An 18299-nucleotide genomic window follows, 5' to 3' on the forward strand; every position below is an offset into this window, starting at 1 on the left:
GCAGGCTACGCGAATTGCAAACCAGCCCCGACTCCGATCACACCGCCCCCTAAACAGCAAGAGCCGAACACCGCTCCCTTTCACGATCCTTCCTTATACCGTCGCCTCGCCGGCTTGTTACAGTACCTATAAATCACTCGTCCGGACATAGCCTACGCCACCAATCGGGTATGCTAGCACATGCAAAGTCCGACGGATCAAGACTTCCGTGCTCTCACTCGCCTGCTTCTATATATCAAGGGCACTCTCTACTATGGTCTACCCATCACCATAGGGAGCCTCGAACTTCACTCCGACTCGGATGCGGACTGGGCGTCCGATTCTACCGACTGAAAGTCCATCTCTGGATTTTGTACCTTCTTCGGTCCAAATCTCATATCCTGGACTGTCAAAAAGCAAGCAACGGTCGCGAAATCCTCAACAGAGGCCGAGTACAGGTCGTTGTCTGCAGCAGCGTCGGAGGTCATTTGGCTCCGTCGCCTGGCGACCGAGCTTCACATCCCGCAACGATCTCCTAATGTCATACACTGCGATAACACCTCCGCCATTGCAATAGCTAAGAACCCTGTTTTCCATGCCAGAACGAAGCACATCGAGATCGACTATCATTTCATTCGGCAGCAAATCAACTCCGGCGATCTCCGGCTTGTACACATCTCTTCTAACAATCAAATAGCAGACATTCTCACTAAGCCGTTCACTACAGCTTGGTTCACCGATCTTTGTAGCAAATTAAACATTCGTTCATCGAATGCCTAATTTGAGGGACGATATAATCACTAACGGCTATATTCATATTTACCATTACGTATTTACTCTTCTTACCAAGCTGTACCGCTTATATATATTAAACTTATGTATGTCCTGAGATAATGAGATTACAATTCATCTTTGCCTCTTCTCTGTTTTCTTTCCTTCCTGAATTCTCCTCTCCACCTGTCTTCAACATTTCTCTCACTAATGAGTATTTTTCTAAGTGAGCCAAAATTTAAGAGAAGTAAAAGAAAAAACATGATATACTTTTTAGACATCACACTAGATATGTCGTCACTTTTATTCTCTATTCTCAATAGATTTTTTTCGTCTCTTAAGCCACTGTAAAGAACTAGAGAATTACAATTCAAAATCATTAAAAGGTTGCCTCAAAAGAGATTTCTCAACTTTTACAAGAAAATCAAAAGTTTCAAACTGTGTGATAGTTTTATCTGTCATATCCAAGCTCTATAAGTAACCCACACAGTATAATACCCCTCTATATGTAAGATTAATTGGAATATATGCATGTAAAAGAGAATAACATAAGTGAATGACTTCATACATGATACATGAAATTGTTTACTTTTGAATCTAAGATTTTACTATGGCCTTTTACATATCATAACCTAAAAACACATTGAAAGATGAATAATCAAAATCATATTATTCTAAATCTTGAATATAACATTTTTATAACTTATAAGGTAGAGATCATCATTGCTAAGTTTTACAACAACCTAATCTCATGAGCTTAAAGACCATTAACAGCATTTATATTCAAAATAAAATTTTGATCATTTTTTTCTAAATAAAAATATAATAAATATTATTATTATAAGGCATGCAATGATGCAAAGTCAATTTTCTCTAATAATTATTAAATAGTTACTGTTGCGTCTAGAGTATTCACGGCGGTAGAGAAATATAAAATTTAGAGTCTTAGCATTGTACGAAGATCCAGCACACAAGCATATAAGAGATAGTGTAGCGTTCATAAGAGACATTAGAGTTTTTACGTGGAAACCCCTTAAAAGGGGGAAAAACACGGGGGCCTGGCCAAGTTTGAATGAATCCACTAGAATTTACAGTCAATTACAAATGAGACTCTTTTTAGGGAGAAGGCCTTAGCTTGATGTCACAAATGTAGATCATATAGAGCACATTAAATTGTGGGGGTTACAATAATCAATATAGATATGTTTGTTTGGTCGACAAAACCATAGTTGATATGATAGAGGTCGGAAAGACTATAATAGGCAGGAGACTGGGGTAAGAAAGACCATTGTCTGGCGATGTAGGTTGGAACGACCATAGTATGCAGGAGACCGAGGTCAGAAAGATCGTTGTCTAGAGATGTAGGTCGGAAGGACCGTAATATGCAGGAGGTCAGAAGGACCATAGTCGGCAGGAGATAGGATTCTAAAAGACCATATTTGGCAGGAGATCATTGTCAAAAAGATCGTTGTAGTAGAACGATACTCTGGTAGAACTCTGGCATCAGGTGGTGGCCCGACAGAAGTCTGAGCCTCAGGTGGTGGTCCGACAGTAGTCTGAGCCTCAAGTTGTGGTCCGGTAGAAGTCTGAGCGTCAAGTGCTGGTCCGGCAAAAGTACATGCCTCAAGTGGTGGTCCGACGAAAGTTCGGGCATCAAGTAGTGGTCCGATAAAGTCCGGGCCTCAGGTGGTGGTCAGGCGGAAGTCTGGGAGTCAAGTGGTGGTACGGCGGAAGTCCGGGCATCAGGTGGTGGTCCGGTAGAAGTTCGGGCCTCACGTGGTCGTCCGGTAGAAGTCCGGGCCTTAGGTGGTGGTCCGACGAAAGTCCGGGCCTCAGGTGGTGGTCCGACGGAAGTCTGGGCCTCAGGTGGTGGTCCGACGGAAGTCCGGACGTCAGGTGGTGGTCGGGTGGAAGTTCGCGTGTCAGGTGGTGGTTGGACGAAAGTTCGGGCCTTAGGTCATTGTCCGGCGAAAGTTCGGGGGTCAGGTGGTGGTCAAGCGAAAGTCCGGGCCTCATGTGGTGGTCCGGCGGAAGTCTGGGTGTTAGGTGGTGGTCAGGTATAAGTCTGAGCCTCAGATGGTGGTCGAGCAAAAGTTCGGGTCTCAGGTGGTGGTCCGACAGAAGTCGGGGCCTCAAGTGGTGGTCAGACAGAAGTCCGGGCCTCAGGTGGTAGTCCGACAGAAGTCAAGGCCTCAAGTGATGGCCCGCTGGAACTAAGGCGGTGGTCGATGAGGCAAGAGCGATCTCCGATCTCTCTCTTGCTTTCTTGCTTCGAGCCCCTTTTTAAGAGGAGGTGGGGTCTATTTATAGATTTCCTAGAGTTGCATGACCCGTAAATAGGAGGATGATCAAGGGAAAATGGGGAGTGGTTTGCATGGATAGTCGATGTTGAATCCCTTTATATTGGACAGTTCGTTAGATATTTGAAGGTCTTAATGATGTTGGAATTCTGCGATCTTAGGCTCGTTAGATTTGTCTCATCAAGCCGCTCGATTCGACTATAAGCATGTCACGTTTGAAAACTGTTTGTCAATCCAAATTAAAATGCAAATAGTGGGCTCAATATCCTCGCTGTATCCACAAAGCACAAATAACGCGTCTTCCCCACCTCGTCAATTGCCCCTAGTTGGCGACTACTCGTCTTCCCGTCATCGTCGTTTCTCCAGCATCCATCCATCTTCAACGTTTCTTACTTCGCTCCAGTTACAATCTCCAGCCCTTTCGAACCTAACCCGCCATCATAATTCTGTAACATGGCCGATCGTCCAAACCCTAGACTTCTTCAACTCAACATCATCATCCAGTTGCTCGCCCTTTTCTTCCGCTCCTCCGCTCTATTCTCTCCTCCTGACAACCACCTCATCTCCTGCGGATCCATCTCCCCAATCACGCTCCACGACCATCGCATCTTCCTCCCCGACGCCACTTACCTCATTTCCAGTAATCCAAAAATCTCCATCTCCGCCGATGCTAATACCTTTTTACAATCCAACTCATACGCCTCTGTTTACCAATCAGCTAGGATTTTTACCGCTCCTTCTTCTTACGAGTTCGACATCAGAAGCAAGGGCATACATATCATCCGCCTTCATTTTTACCCCTTCTCCTCGGGTAGCCACAACCTCGCCTTCGCTCGATTCCACGTCTTGGCCTCCGGCTTCGTTCTGTTATGCAATTTTACCGCTTCTTCTGATTCTCCGTTGAAGGAGTTCATGTTGAGGGTGGATAGGGAAAAGCTCGTGATCTTCTTCGTGCCTGTGGATTCATCCTCTTTTGCCTTTGTGAACGCCATCGAGGTCATCTCTGCGCCGGTAGACCTTGTAGAAGATAAGGCGAGGCTGGTTCAAACTGATCAAGTTTTGAGCTTTGATGGGTTATCGAAGCAGGTGATGGAAACCCTGTTTCGGATTAATGTTGGTGGTCCGAAGGTGACACCGTTTAATGATACTCTGTGGAGGACATGGGTTCCTGATAATGAATTCTTCCATTCGGATTTTGTTACCAAAATCGTATCTTTTAGTGGTAGGATTATGTATCGGAAGTATAGCGCCAGCCGTGAAGTAGCACCTGATAGTGTGTATAACACTGCAAGGATTATAGATGTTGTTAATTCTTCTGAGGTAAGTTCTAGAATGACATGGAAATTCCCTGTGGATCATGGATATAAATACCTCATTCGGATGCACTTCTGTGATATTGCTAGCTTGGCTCTTAATGAGCTGTATCTTAATGTGTACATTAATGGTTATCTTGCGTATGAAAATTTTGATATCTCCTCGGCAACTGGTGAAGTTTTGGCTTCTCCCTACTATGTGGACTTTGTTGCTGATATGGGGAGTTCAGACATTCTGTTTGTGAGCGTTGGCCCTTCCGGGTTTGCTGGCCAGTCCAGGGTTGATGGGTTGCTGAATGGGCTGGAAATTATGAAACTTAACAACACTGTCGGTAGCTTGGATGGCGAGCTTCCATTTTCTTTGCTTTTACACAGTTCAAGAGGATTCTTCAGTGGAGTTGTCCGTTCGCTGATTTGTTGGTCCGCTTTTGTGATGCTGTCGGTTGTCGGGTTTATGTTGATATTGAGATGGAGGGCTGAGTCAAGGAACCAAATTGCGTGGACGGCATTGCCCGTGGATGCCGCGGGAGTTAAAATTGCAAAGGGAGGCCAATTTGCATGAGGAAAATTCGTATACTGTTGAAGGCATTATAAGTCACAGTTTGGTTGCTTCTTCTGCTGGTTCTGTAAGTTTTCCGGCCAAATGCCTAATATAATGATCTAGAAGAGTGAACTGTGTGAAAGCTATGTGCACTTTCTAGGATGGTAAAGTCTTGTTTAGCTTAGCTTGTGCCTTTCCCCCATTTTAGCTTTCTTATTCCCTTTTTGGTTCTTTTCAACCATGTATTAGAGCTAAAAGCTAATGAAAGTTCTTTATTTTGTGCTTTGAATATAACTTGCAAATAGTTGCTTTGCTATTGAATGCTTTCACATGTAAAATTTGCTTGTTCAACCAATTGGATTCACTGAGCTATCAGTTTTCTTCATTTGTATCTGTGTGATTGTAGAAGTTTAGCATTTCTGAGCTTATGCTTCCATGTTTAAGTTCCCAAAAATTTACTTAATCTTGTAAACAAACCACTAAGCTTAATATAGCATAAACACATTGATGCTTGAGAGCATGATACTTATTACCTTTTGTTAGAGTAGCAGGCAGTTGCAGCACTTTATTAGGTGCTCTAGAAAACTTTTCTTAGGGATTTGGGAGTTGTTTGGTTGAAAATACTGAGTATGAAATAAAAGGGTGGCAAGAGTTTTATTTATTTATTTATTTTTAATTTGGTATGGAATAAAATAAATGTAAAGTAAATTGCTACTGTATTTGTAAAACATTGAAAGTTGCATTTTTATTCAAAATAAACTAGCTCAAAATGGGTGAATTCCTTTCTCTTTGTTTATTCTTTCACTGGTAAACGAATGTCCCACTTTTCCCCAGATTTGATATAGCCACATAGGCATAGGTGTGGCCAACAAGTACCACAATGAGATGTGTTGTTTCCTCAGTAGTTAAGCAATGAAGTAGTTGAACTGTGGCCTCATCCAAAGCAGCATGAGCATCCACGGGAGGCAGCGAGAGCAATGGGTTCATTTTTGTAAGATGGTTCCTTGGATTGATCATTTTGGTTATTGATATCTTCACTGCATAAGAGTGAGTACAGATCGTCAAGCCCAATAGGGCCAAGTTTGGTGTGGATTATAGCTTTGAAGACTTAATAAGAATGAAGCAATTTATTGAGAATGTATAGTATGATATCTTCAGAATCAATGTGGGAACCGGCAAATACAATGTTGTCTACCAAAGCATAGTAAGATCTTTCATGATGATGTGATGAAGTTCATTTTAGTTGAATTATTCTAGAACAATTCGTGGGTTGGAGACGTTTCTCAAGGGTGGCCCAGATTTCATAAGAGGCGTGTGGAATGTGGATTGAGGATGCAGGAAAGTAGTGGAGATATAGTGGAGAATAGGACTGAAGCTAAATTGTGATCAAGTAGTTGCCATGTATTATAGCTTGGTTTGGGTGTAACGTCACAAGTAGGAGAGAGTATTTTTTTTAGGGGAGAGGCCTGAGAACTAGGGAGAAAGCTATCAAAACCATTGGCAGCAGACATTTTGACGATATTAAATTTCCAAACAAGGTAATTATCATTGTTAAGTTGAGTCTTTAGAATGTGTTTGATTAGACATTAGAAAAATTTGAGATAAGAACGTATGGTGATGTCGGCCATGATTTAGGAGTTTGAGGTTACTGGAATATGAGTAGAAGAGCTGTTGGAATCTTCCATGGAGAATAAGAGAAGTTGTAATAATGCAATGAAGCTGGAGGCTTTGATACCATGTAGAATATGAGCTAGTTGAATTCACAGAAGAGTAAAGAGAAAACTAAAAATAGAGAGGAGAAATATAATCTTACATTGCATTCATAGTTCCTTCACTGATTGCCTCAGAAGATTACCTGATCAAATACCATACTGAGAGCAAGGAACCCCTGTCTGCTGCCTCTGTCTAGTGCTCCATCACAACCATAATATGAGAAATAACTTGATTTATACATTATACATGTATAATAATCAACTCATTTCATAACATATTTAACATTAAATTAAGCTTAATATTAAGTTTATCATAAAATAAATTTAGCAATATGCATTTAAAATTATTATTAATACATTTTTAACACAAGTTCTGTCTTATTAAGAAATAGATTTCCTAAAATGTGGTAAGAGGCAAAGCACATACCTTCGTGATTATTATAAACATCAAAATAAGCTCCTTTTTTGGGGAGGATTTTTTGAGCGAATTAAATGCAAATTCACGCACACATCAAATTCTTATTTCACATTATAATTGTATTAGTAGCTATAAATAGAATTCAATGAAACTTGATTGAGTTAGCCAACAACCATCTCAGTTGATTGAGATTTGAGACGATATTGTTATTTTACGGAAATTTACAAATCGCAATGAGTCATACAATTGAAGGCGTGATCGTGATGAGTCATACAATTGAAGGCGTGATCATGATGAGACACGCATGATCGTCATCGCTAGTGATATGTGTCAATAGACTAATGGAATGAAGGCATAGGACATCTTAAAGAGAAATTTTATTGAATCTTCTTGAAGAAGTTACTTAGTAGGTTGAGAGTTAGGTTTTGTCATTCAATTTGATTCAGAATATTTCTATTTTGAGGCGTTGGGATGCCTTTGCATAATAAATTTGGAAATTATTTTGTTAGCATAGTCTCATTCATCATTTTTATTCGTTGAGGGTAAGGCAAGGTGAAAAATTGATTTCTTAATGCATATGTTTACTCTCACAACTTTTTAAGATTGTTATATTTTATTCTCCTCCAATTACATCAAAATTTTCAATTTTGAGAATAAAGTTAAGGATTGAAAGATAAATATTCTCTTTGTAAAGCCTATGAAGGGGTGACTTATTAAAATAAGGATAGTAAAGCTTTTAAAGCATAAGTTATATCCATTTATGCTTTTGTTCATTTGTTGTCAATTCTGATCAAGTCATAGAAATGAAGTGACCTGTATTTGAAGCCAAAAGTAAATTATTGAGTAGTTTTTTTTTGCATAATTTATTCTCTTTTCAAATTTTGAGTTCTTATATATTTGTGTATATATCTTGCTCTTTAATGAAATTTCAATAGCATAATTAGAAATACTGTTGTAAACCTAGTTTATAAACAAGACTACAAGATAGAACCAACTTAATATTCTCTTATTTGGATCTCATCACCTTCTCAATCTTTTTCTTCTTCTTTGAGTGTTCTATAGAAGTCGTCATGGCCTTAGCTCTCTCCTCTATGAAAAGGGAATCAGTGGGGCATTTTTTCCCTTGAGTGGGGATGATCTAGGGTACGATTGTAACTAACTTGCAACAAAGGGGGTTAGGGGAATATATATCACCACGAAAGGTTCAATAGTAACATCTTGACATGAATTTTCTTTACTATATTTACTCCAACTCTCTTCTTATGTAGAGTCGTTAAGATAGGGTCAATAATGCATACTCCAACTCCATTTCATTTTCTCCACATCTTGAGCGCCTATCCATGATAGTTTAGATTAAGTAAAATTAGGAGTGGTACAATTTTTTTATCTTTTGTAAGTAATAATAAATAAATATTATTTCTTCTAACTCTTATTGGAAGATGGTCGCCATGCAATACTTATGCAAGAGACAGATAACGCCACCAAGTAATAAAGTTTATCAAGGCGTCTAAGGATCATTAACGCTATCATAATTTTACTCAGCGCACGAAAAATTATTAATCATGTCATCATAATCACACCTTTGGTCTAAGGATCTTTCTTATCTTGGACATTATACTCATAAATATGTAATCCTTGTACGTTATGTTATTGTTATAACCTGCACATTAATGATGTTATCATAATGCAAGTAGAAAAAAAGAATAGCAAAAAGGGAATTATTGTAAAAAAAAAAAAGATTCTTTCATTCATAACATAAGGGAATTTTTAAATGATAAAAATATTTAAAAACTTATGATCTGTGTTTTAAAAATAAATTAAAAAAGTACATCAATAGTTTTGGATGCTAATATTCCAATCAGAGGTTCTTCTACACCTCTCAGGCATCCTCCACCTTAAGATTTTGATCTATGATGTGCTGTAGTAGGGATAGTTTTGTTTAGATTCTCTTCTCTCTCTAATAATTTCGGCTGATAATATTCGCACCGGAGGTTCTCCTACTCCTCTCAGGCATCCTTTACCTTAAGATTTTGATGCATGACGTGCTGTAGCAGGAACAATTTTGTTTAGATTCTCTCTCTCTCTCTCTCTTCATTGTGTGTAGGAAGAGAATATTGTCTTGAAATCTCACAAGCAGTTTGAAGGGCCATCGCAATAAGTTAAGATTCTTAATGATATGTAGGGGGGTAATAGTGACTAACCTGGATGCTAATGTTTTCAAACCATTCAAGATTGTTTTCGTAAATTGTTGTCCAAAAAAAGATCAGTACTTTTTTTTCAAATCCACCATAATTATCTGTATGGGAGCTTGTGTAGGAACCTTAGTGGTAACCCTTATAAAAACATAGGAAGTCTTCAATTAAGTTACTTCTTGGAGTTGCTTCTCTATCATCTCTAAAAATTTATCTGTTCTTTCTACTAGAACCTGATATTGTCATCCCTTGTATCTCTTGCGGTGAAAGCATCACAAAAGCATTGTTGACTGGTGTACATTGCATCTCGATCTCATGAATTTCTTTGCCCTGTAGGGAGGCTTTTGATGATGTTCAAAAAGACTTCACCTCAATTCAAGAATTTTCTTTCATGAAGCATAGAGAGGATCCAACAATACACATTTAAAGCAACATTCAATATAAAATGGCCACAATCTGAAAGTTCATGAACCAACAAATACTAAATAATCTTCAAAGCCTGACAATAAATTAAGCATAAGGTTGCTCCATATTCTAATATCATATGGAGTATGAACAATCAAGGGGTGTCAAATATTGACCCGGCTGGAAATCCGAACCAGTCCCAACTCGAAAATTTTCAGGTTCGGTTCAACAGTTTTGCCTAACGGGTTGGATTCAGGTTTTGTTTTTCGACCCATTTATAAATTGGGCCGGGTTCGAGTTGATACGGAAACCCAAAATCAACCCTGATTTGACCCGCGAGCCACCGATCCGCGAGCACCTGTCCTGTGTTGAATCAAGTGTCCAGTAGCCCCGCCTCAGCCTTGCATCCCGCATGTCCAGTTCGGCCTTGGCCTTGAGTCTAGAACTCGCCTCCTGGTGTAGTACCAGCTCGTGGCTTGACTAGTCGACCTCGCAACCATGCTGGCCTCCCCGCTCCTCTTGTCTAGACTTAGCGCTCGCCTTCATCTGTTATTTGCGCCCGGGTTTGTGGCTCGGGTTAGGGTCAACCCAATAACTTGTGCTTGTCTAATTCGGGTTGGAATTTCTGACTTATTTGCAAAACTGGGTCGGGTTATGGCCAATCTATTTGGATCTGAGTCAATTCGGGTTGGACTTGAATTCGACCCGTTGATCCGTTTTCACACCCCTGAATCAACTCAACTTATATAAAGTACCACTTGAAAATTATGAAAAAGTATATACATTTTTAGGAGATATTTTCTACATCTTTTGATATTCTTGAATTCTTTGGCTCCTAAGTTCAAGAATCAGTATTTTTTTCAATACTTTTCTAGCTCGCTCCATCTTAGGTACTAAACTTATTTGCTATAATCTTTCTAGGCACCGTGAGAAAAACCTTCTTGTCGCCTTGCTAAAATTGGTATAGGTTGATTTGTTCAAAACCCTCTAAATTTTTGTGGTTAACACTTCCTATTTTAATTTGTTAAAGAGAGCATCTACTTTTTGTTCTATTCTAGTCAATAAAAGAAATTTGGACTAAAGAAAACACAACTAAATGGTAATGGATGTGAGCAATTAAATGTAAGTCGGGTTCATTAATATTTTTATTATTATTTTTTTCATACTCAATTTTTTCCAATTATTTATTCTTAAAGATCTTACAAATTTTTATTAGGGGTTGTTTCTGTGGTTTTTTATTTTAAAATTTTTTGCTTGATTTTGATAGCTTTGATTGATTCAATCAAAATCCTAGAGCTAGCTAAAAAAAGTTCATGTCAAAAATATAGTTTTTTAAAAATATTTTTTTAATAAAAAAATTTCTATTTCAAAAAATTTGTGCTAAAATTTTATTTTAAAAAGTAATAAAAAAATTGTTCCAAATGAGGCTAAAATTTTATTATTTTTTTTACTTATCATTAAGTTTCTATTAAAATTCTATAAAAATCATATTAAATTTCATGCTCATTAAAAATCTAATTAAACTATCCTTTATATTTATATCTTAAACATAATTTTGATAAATTTATCATAAGAAATGAAAAAATCAACCTAAATTAAATTCTAAAACTGCTAACAATAAATTTACGATGAAATCAGAAGTAAATTGAGTTCTAAACCTCGCTAAATTCTAAATTTTGCTCAATCATAAATAGCCTATTTTTTTAATCTTTAATAACAAATGTCAGATTAATTTGCATATCCTATTAGCACTATAAGCTGTACCCTTTAGTTCTTTCTATGTATTTACTGTTTTGCCTACCTTTAGTTTTATATATATTCCTTTCCCTGTACACTTTTCTGATGATTTTGGAATACAATATCAATTTCATCTTTTCTCTGGCTCCTTCGTCTCTTTCTCCTTTCTTGTTCTTTTATGAAAAGCTTTCATGGTATCACGAGCCATTAGGGAAGATTAAGTTCCAATGGACTCATTACCTTCCTCCTCCTCCTCCTCCACCCAAACTATCACCGTCAGCTCGGCCCCCACCACCATTCCGCCCGCCCTCAAGTTTCTTGTTTCAAATCTCAAGAACCTTGCCCCACATCAACTCACCGCCGACAACTACCACATTTGGCGTGTTCAACTGCTACAGCATTTCACGGCGAATGGCTTCGCTGGCCATCTTCTTGGCACCATTTCCGCCCCACCGGACATCAACTCCACCACTTACGCGCAATGACATGTTATCGACAGCAATCTCCTCGCTGCCCTCTTCTCGACGGTATCTCAAAGCATATTACCGTACATTCTCACTGCTTCCACCGCTCATGAGGCATGGATCGTTCTTGAACGTCGTCTTCAACCTACCAGTCGCTCCCGCGTGATCCAGCTCAAAAACGAGCTATACAGAACTCAAATGAAAGAACTCACTGTTCAACAGTACCTCACCCGTATCAAGACTCTTGTGGACAACATTTCGGCGTCCGGATCTAAGATTGAATCGGAAGATGTCATGCTTCATATCCTGAACGGACTACCTCCAACCTATAATTCCTTCAAATCGACTATTCGAAACTCTCTCCTCCCAATTGATCTTGATACGTTTTATGCTCTTCTTTGTAATGAAGAAATTCATCTTCATTATGAAACCTTGCAAGATTCTCTCAGCACTTCTTCTCCCGTAGCTAATTATGCCAATCCCTCTGCCAACCCGCGCAATCGTCCCAGCAACAACAGGCGGTTCAATAAACCCAAGAACCCATTCCAAAACCAAACGCCTTCGCCCGCTTCTCTTCCCACCTCCATCCCGCAACAATCAGCCCGTCCTGTCTGTCAGATTTGTGGTAAACTTGGCCACATTGCACTAAATTGTTGGCATCGCAACAATCCCAAGTATGCTCCCACTGATATGAGACAGCCTCGCGCTCTATTTGCGAATTCCACCGCTCCCGTCAGTCAAGATTGGATTCTTGACTCCGGCGCCTCTACCCACTTGACACCAGACGCCGCTCATCTCCAATATTCTACATCCTATCAAGGATCGGACACTGTTTCGACAGCCAATGGTAACTCTCTACCCATCACCCATGCCGGCCAAGGCCTTCTCCCTTTACCGGATACTTCCCGTAAGTTGAAACTTAACAATTTATTGCATGTTCCCTCTCTTACTCACAATTTGTTATCTGTTTCAAAACTTACATCCGATAACTTTGTTACTATTTCTTTCAATGCTAACGGCTTTGTTATCAAGGACTCTCGGGACCATCGTCCACTGCTTCATGGGCATCTTCGTGATGGACTCTACCACATCAGCACTACTCCGGCTAACCCGTGTGCAGCTCTCACGGCGACTGTCACTGCCTCCCGCATCTGGCACTCACGCTTATGCATCCGAACAAAGAAACACATAAAGTTTTGTCTAGATTGTTTCCTGAAATTCATACTGTATCTTCTTCTTTCTTATGTGATTCTTGTAACCAGGCCAAGAGCCACAAGCTAGCCTTTAATAAAAGCAGTTCCCTTACTTCAACTCCCTTTGAACTTGTGCACACGGACGTCTGGGGTCCGGCTCCGCATCCGACTTTGGACGGTCAGCGATACTACCTTATTCTCATCGACGATTACACCCGGTACTCTTGGATCTATTTTCTCTACACCAAAAATGAAGCGCTTAAAATGTTTAAAAATTTTTGCAACCTTATCAAAACTCAATATAATAAAACTCCCAAAATTCTTCGATCTGATGGCGGTGGAGAATTCACCAGTCATGCTTTCCGCTCTTATCTTCAAGAAAATGGAATTCTTCATCACATATCCTGTCCTCACACGCCGGAGCAAAATGGTATAGCCGAACGCAAACACCGCCACTTGTTGGACCTTACTCGTGCACTTCTGGATGAATCTGGCTTAACACCTAAATTTTGGTCTGCGGCTATCTCCACAGCTCATCATATAATCAACCGTCTTCCTTCCAAATCCATCGCTAACCATATCCCCTTTCAGCTTTTACATGGCACGCCTCCCTCCTACACTCATCTGCGCACGTTTGGCTGTCTGTGCTATCCGTGGTTAAAACCTTACTCACGGGATAAATTCGCTCCCAGATCTACACCGTGCGTATTCATTGGCTATTCTGCTCATCACAAAGGTTATCTTTGTCATAATATCACCACCGGTCGCACATACACTTCACGACATGTTGTTTTCCATGAACTCACTTTTCCGCTCAAACAGAAATCCAACCCGAGCTGTCAAGACTCCACGGTTAACACCTCTCACACACCTCCTCTCCTTCTTGTTCCCACTTCCACTACTCCCTCACCTTCCAGCAACATCAGCCAACCCACTACTACCTCCTCTGCTGATCACATTATCACACACAACACCAATCCTCTTTCGGACAATGTTCATACTTTGCCTGAATCTCCTAACCCATCTCATCCTATCACCCGTGCCACTGTTACTACTCATCCTATGCAAACCCGGCTTAAAGCTGGAATTATTAAACCCAAACCAATACTTAATCTACTAGCCCAGATTTCTCCCACTACCACTCCTACTTCGTACGTTCAAGCCCTCAAGATCAATCACTGGCGGACTGCTATGCAAGCCGAATATGACGCTCTTCACAGGCAATCCACTTGGACTCTTGTTCCTCCCCCGACTAACAAACCTGTTTTAGGTTGCAAATGGGCGTTCAAAACTAAACTCCTACCCAACGGTCAAATTGATCGGTATAAAGCTCGTCTCGTTGCTCTTGGCTACGACCAAAAACAGGGAATAAATTACACCGAGACCTTCAGCCCGGTTGCTAAGATGCGTACTATCCGCCTCATGCTCACGGTCTCTCTCATTCGGCAATGGCCCATGTTTCAACTTGACATATCAAATGCCTTCCTTCATGGTGACTTACCTGACGACATATACATGCGACAACCGCCAGGCTTCGTTGACTCGTCTCAACCTCACGCCGTTTGCAAGCTTCAAAAATCTCTCTACGGGCTCAAACAAGCACCGCGGCAGTGGTTTCAAAAACTCACCAGTTTTCTCCAACAATATGGCTTTGGGTTCAGTAGATCGGATCCCTCTCTTCTTCTTTTTCATAAAAATAACATTTATATCTATGTGCTTATCTATGTAGATGATCTGTTAGTCACTGGCAATAATGAGGCTGCAATTCGCAATCTTCTCCATGATATGAAAACTCAATTTGCACTAAAGATTCTCGGCAACATCTCTCTTTTCCTTGGAATTCAGGTGACTCGTTCAAAATCTGGCTACTTTCTTTCACAACAACACTATGCTACTAAAATCCTTAACGATGCAGGTTACAAAGACTGTAAAGCAGCTCCAACACCGGTCGTTCCAATCAAGAAACAGCCAGAACACATCAGTCAGCCCTTCTCGGATCCAACTCTATACCGACGGCTGGCAGGTTCTCTCCAGTACCTCTCCATCACTAGACCTGACATTGCCTTCGCCACCAACCAGGTCTGTCAGCATATGCAAGCTCCGACCGAACAGGATTTCAAAGCCCTCAAACGGATCCTGCGATACCTCAAAGGAACACTATCGTTCGGTCTCCCAATCACGCATGGTTCGCTGGACCTTCGGTCATATTTAGATGCCGACTGGGCGTCTGATCCTACCGATCGGAAATCTGTCTCTGGCTTCTGTACATTTCTTGGACCTAATCTCATCTCCTGGACGGTGAAAAAGCAGGTGACTGTTGCCAAATCCTCGACTGAAGCCGAGTACCGGTCTCTCTCCGCTGCAGCATCTGAAGTCATCTGGCTTCGCCGCCTCGCCTCTGAGTTGTCCATACCGCAGATTACTCCAACTACAATTCATTGCGACAACACATCGGCCATGGCCATCGCCAAAAATCCGGTGTTTCACGCACGAACAAAGCATATTGAGATCGACTATCACTTCATTCGTCAGCAACTTGAATCCGGCCAAATCACGCTCGAGCACATCTCCTCTCAAGATCAAATTGCTGACATTTTAACGAAGCCGTTCTCTATTGCTCGGTTCCTCGATCTTCGTAGCAAACTAACCATTCGGCCTCCGAATGCTTAGTTTGAGGGAGGATATTAGCACTATAAGCTGTACCCTTTAGTTCTTTCTATGTATTTACTGTTTTGCCTACCTTTAGTTTTATATATATTCCTTTCTCTGTACACTTTTCTTATGATTTGGAATACAATATCAATTTCATCTTTTGTCTGGCTCCTTCGTCTCTTTCTCCTTTCTTGTTCTTTTATGAAAAGCTTTCAAAATCTGTAATATTATTGTATTAAATAGAATGAATTTGAAGAAAAATATTTATATCTTATATTAAATGTTTAATACAACAACAACATCAAGCATTTGTCCAACTATGCGGGGTTGGCTACATGTATCCTTTTTTGCCAAAATTTTTTAAATGATTCATGTCATGATTATTCGACAAGTTTTACGCTGGTTGTCGTCGACTATCTAACGCAATCCCCTACTTTTCTCATTCATGACTTTTAGGACCTGGGAACGGTAGTGTTTATTAAATGTTTAGTGAAGTAATCAAAAATGGCGAACATGATTAAGATCCTTTTGGGTTGTCATAGCCCCTAGTCTACTTTGTCATAGGTGTTAGTGGACCCAACCAAAGAGATTTTATAGATTTGGGGTGGATTATAAGGATTTTTTTTTTTTTTTTTTGGAAGTTATGTGGGCTTAGCCCGTTTTTCATTGATGTAAAAAGTTACACGTATGAAAAGAGAAAGAAAAGCTAAGAAAACAAAATACAACAAAAAGCAGCTGAGAAGAAAAACAGAATAAAATCAGTGGTGTTAAAGAAAAATTACACCACCAAAATGAACAGCACAAAAAAACCTCCCAAAGAGAGGAAGAGGGTAGATACCATCGGCTCAGGAATTGCTACATTCTGTCAACCTGGTTGCAGTGAATCCGACTTGCCAAAATACTGCCATCCAAAGAGACAAATTCAGCAATCCAATCATCATTTCCCTCCAAAAAATACAGAATCCTCAAGCACCGATCATAGAAGAAAAATGATGATAAAGCCACACCGAACTACCAATCCAGCCAGCACCTGGACAGAAGAAAATCTGTCGACTCACCCAACACAAAACTACAGCAGATCCATTAGAAAATTCCCATGTTTCCATTTCAGTACTTTTGATAAAACCAAGGCTTTAATTTTCTGGCTTAAAGTAGTAGAAGAAGAAAATGTGTTGCCAAATTTTCTGTCATTCTTTTCCCTCCAAATATGATATATTGACTAACAGGTAGTAAAAAGACTTCATCCTAGCAGATTTCTAAGCATAGCATTCAAATGCTTGGAGAATATTTAGTCTTAGGAGAAGGGCCCCCAGGTTAGGCATTAACATAGAAATAACAGTGAAGGAGTAGTCACATTCAAAAAATAGGTGTGAAATAGGTTCAGCTTCAGTATTGCAAAGAGAGCAGGTTCCATCAATAGTGATGCCCTTAGGACGAAGAATATCAGTTGTTTTCCTACCCCCATTAACCGCCATCCAACAATAAGTAGAGTATCTTAGGACATAACGTTTGTGACAAATGAATTGATACCAGTTAACTATAGGCTATGTTGCACTGATACACCTATTTATGAAGGCGTGCCGTATCCAATACACCGATACACGGATACGCCTTCGATACTCCACCGATATGTGTCGGATACGCCAAAGCTTTATCTAATTAAAATGCTATTTAATTTCAAAAGGACAAACATATTCGATACGCGTGTCCGTTGAAAAACAAAGAAATCCGAAGAAAAATGACGCGTCGTATTTACTTCCGCGATTGCGAGCAAGATTCTCTCATTTCTGAGATGAATTTGAGTCTCTTGATGATATGAAAATATTAAAAATTACTAATCTTTCATTTGATGAACTTGAATTAGAAGCTATGATATTTATTAAAGATGATATAGAAGTTCAAAGACAAACCAATGAAGAAGATAATTATATCATTCATTCTATTGAATAGTTGAAACTTTATGTGCTAGATAATTTATGTTTATACTTTTGTTGTACTAGACATTTAATGCTTACTTATATTTTTATATTATAAGCTACAAGGCTACAAATGATGTTGTTGTCATTTTTTTGTTCAAATATTATGCTTTGATTGATTTCTTAATTTTTATGTATGATTATAAATTATAATGCCGTGTCCGCGCCGTACCCGTATTTGTATTTTTAAGAATTGACGTATCCTGTATCCATATCGTGTCGTATCTATGTCGCCGTATCCGTATCGGTACAACATAGACTATAGGTAAGTCCTTGTAAAAAAATTTATGATAGGAACTGTGAGTGCTTTCCTTACCATCTCCCCAGAATAAGCAACCTTGAGAATTCATATTAACATCAATTGCATTGAGTTTTTGTGATACAAACTCAGGTAATGCCATGGGCAACACCCAACCATATTCATTTAAAATGGCAGTGATATTAGCATTGATAGGGAACATGCTTAATAAGGGTCTTTATAACACCAGTGATCCCAGTAGAGGGATATAGGAGCATTAAAAGCAGATTTTGAAATGATGGTTCTCTTTAGATTTCATAGCAGTATCACTCACATTTTTTCAGAAAGCAGAAGATTTAGAACCAAGAGGTTTTCAAGGAGACACATATTTGTATAGAAATCATGTGG

The 18299-nt window shown here is 39.7% G+C and overlaps 1 protein-coding gene across 1 annotated transcript; it reads left to right on the forward strand.

Moving 5' to 3' along the window:
• Nucleotides 1–3330: 3330 nt before the first annotated feature.
• On the forward strand, nucleotides 3331–5220 carry LOC110102550 (probable receptor-like protein kinase At5g24010). Its single transcript, XM_020830918.2, has one exon. The coding sequence runs from the start codon at nucleotides 3504–3506 to the stop codon at nucleotides 4923–4925; it is 1422 nt and encodes a 473-aa protein (XP_020686577.2). The 5' UTR covers nucleotides 3331–3503; the 3' UTR covers nucleotides 4926–5220.
• Nucleotides 5221–18299: the final 13079 nt, after the last annotated feature.

Source organism: Dendrobium catenatum, unplaced genomic scaffold, assembly GCF_001605985.2.
Source record: "Dendrobium catenatum unplaced genomic scaffold, ASM160598v2 fragScaff_scaffold_932, whole genome shotgun sequence".
Classification (NCBI taxonomy): domain Eukaryota; kingdom Viridiplantae; phylum Streptophyta; class Magnoliopsida; order Asparagales; family Orchidaceae; genus Dendrobium; species Dendrobium catenatum.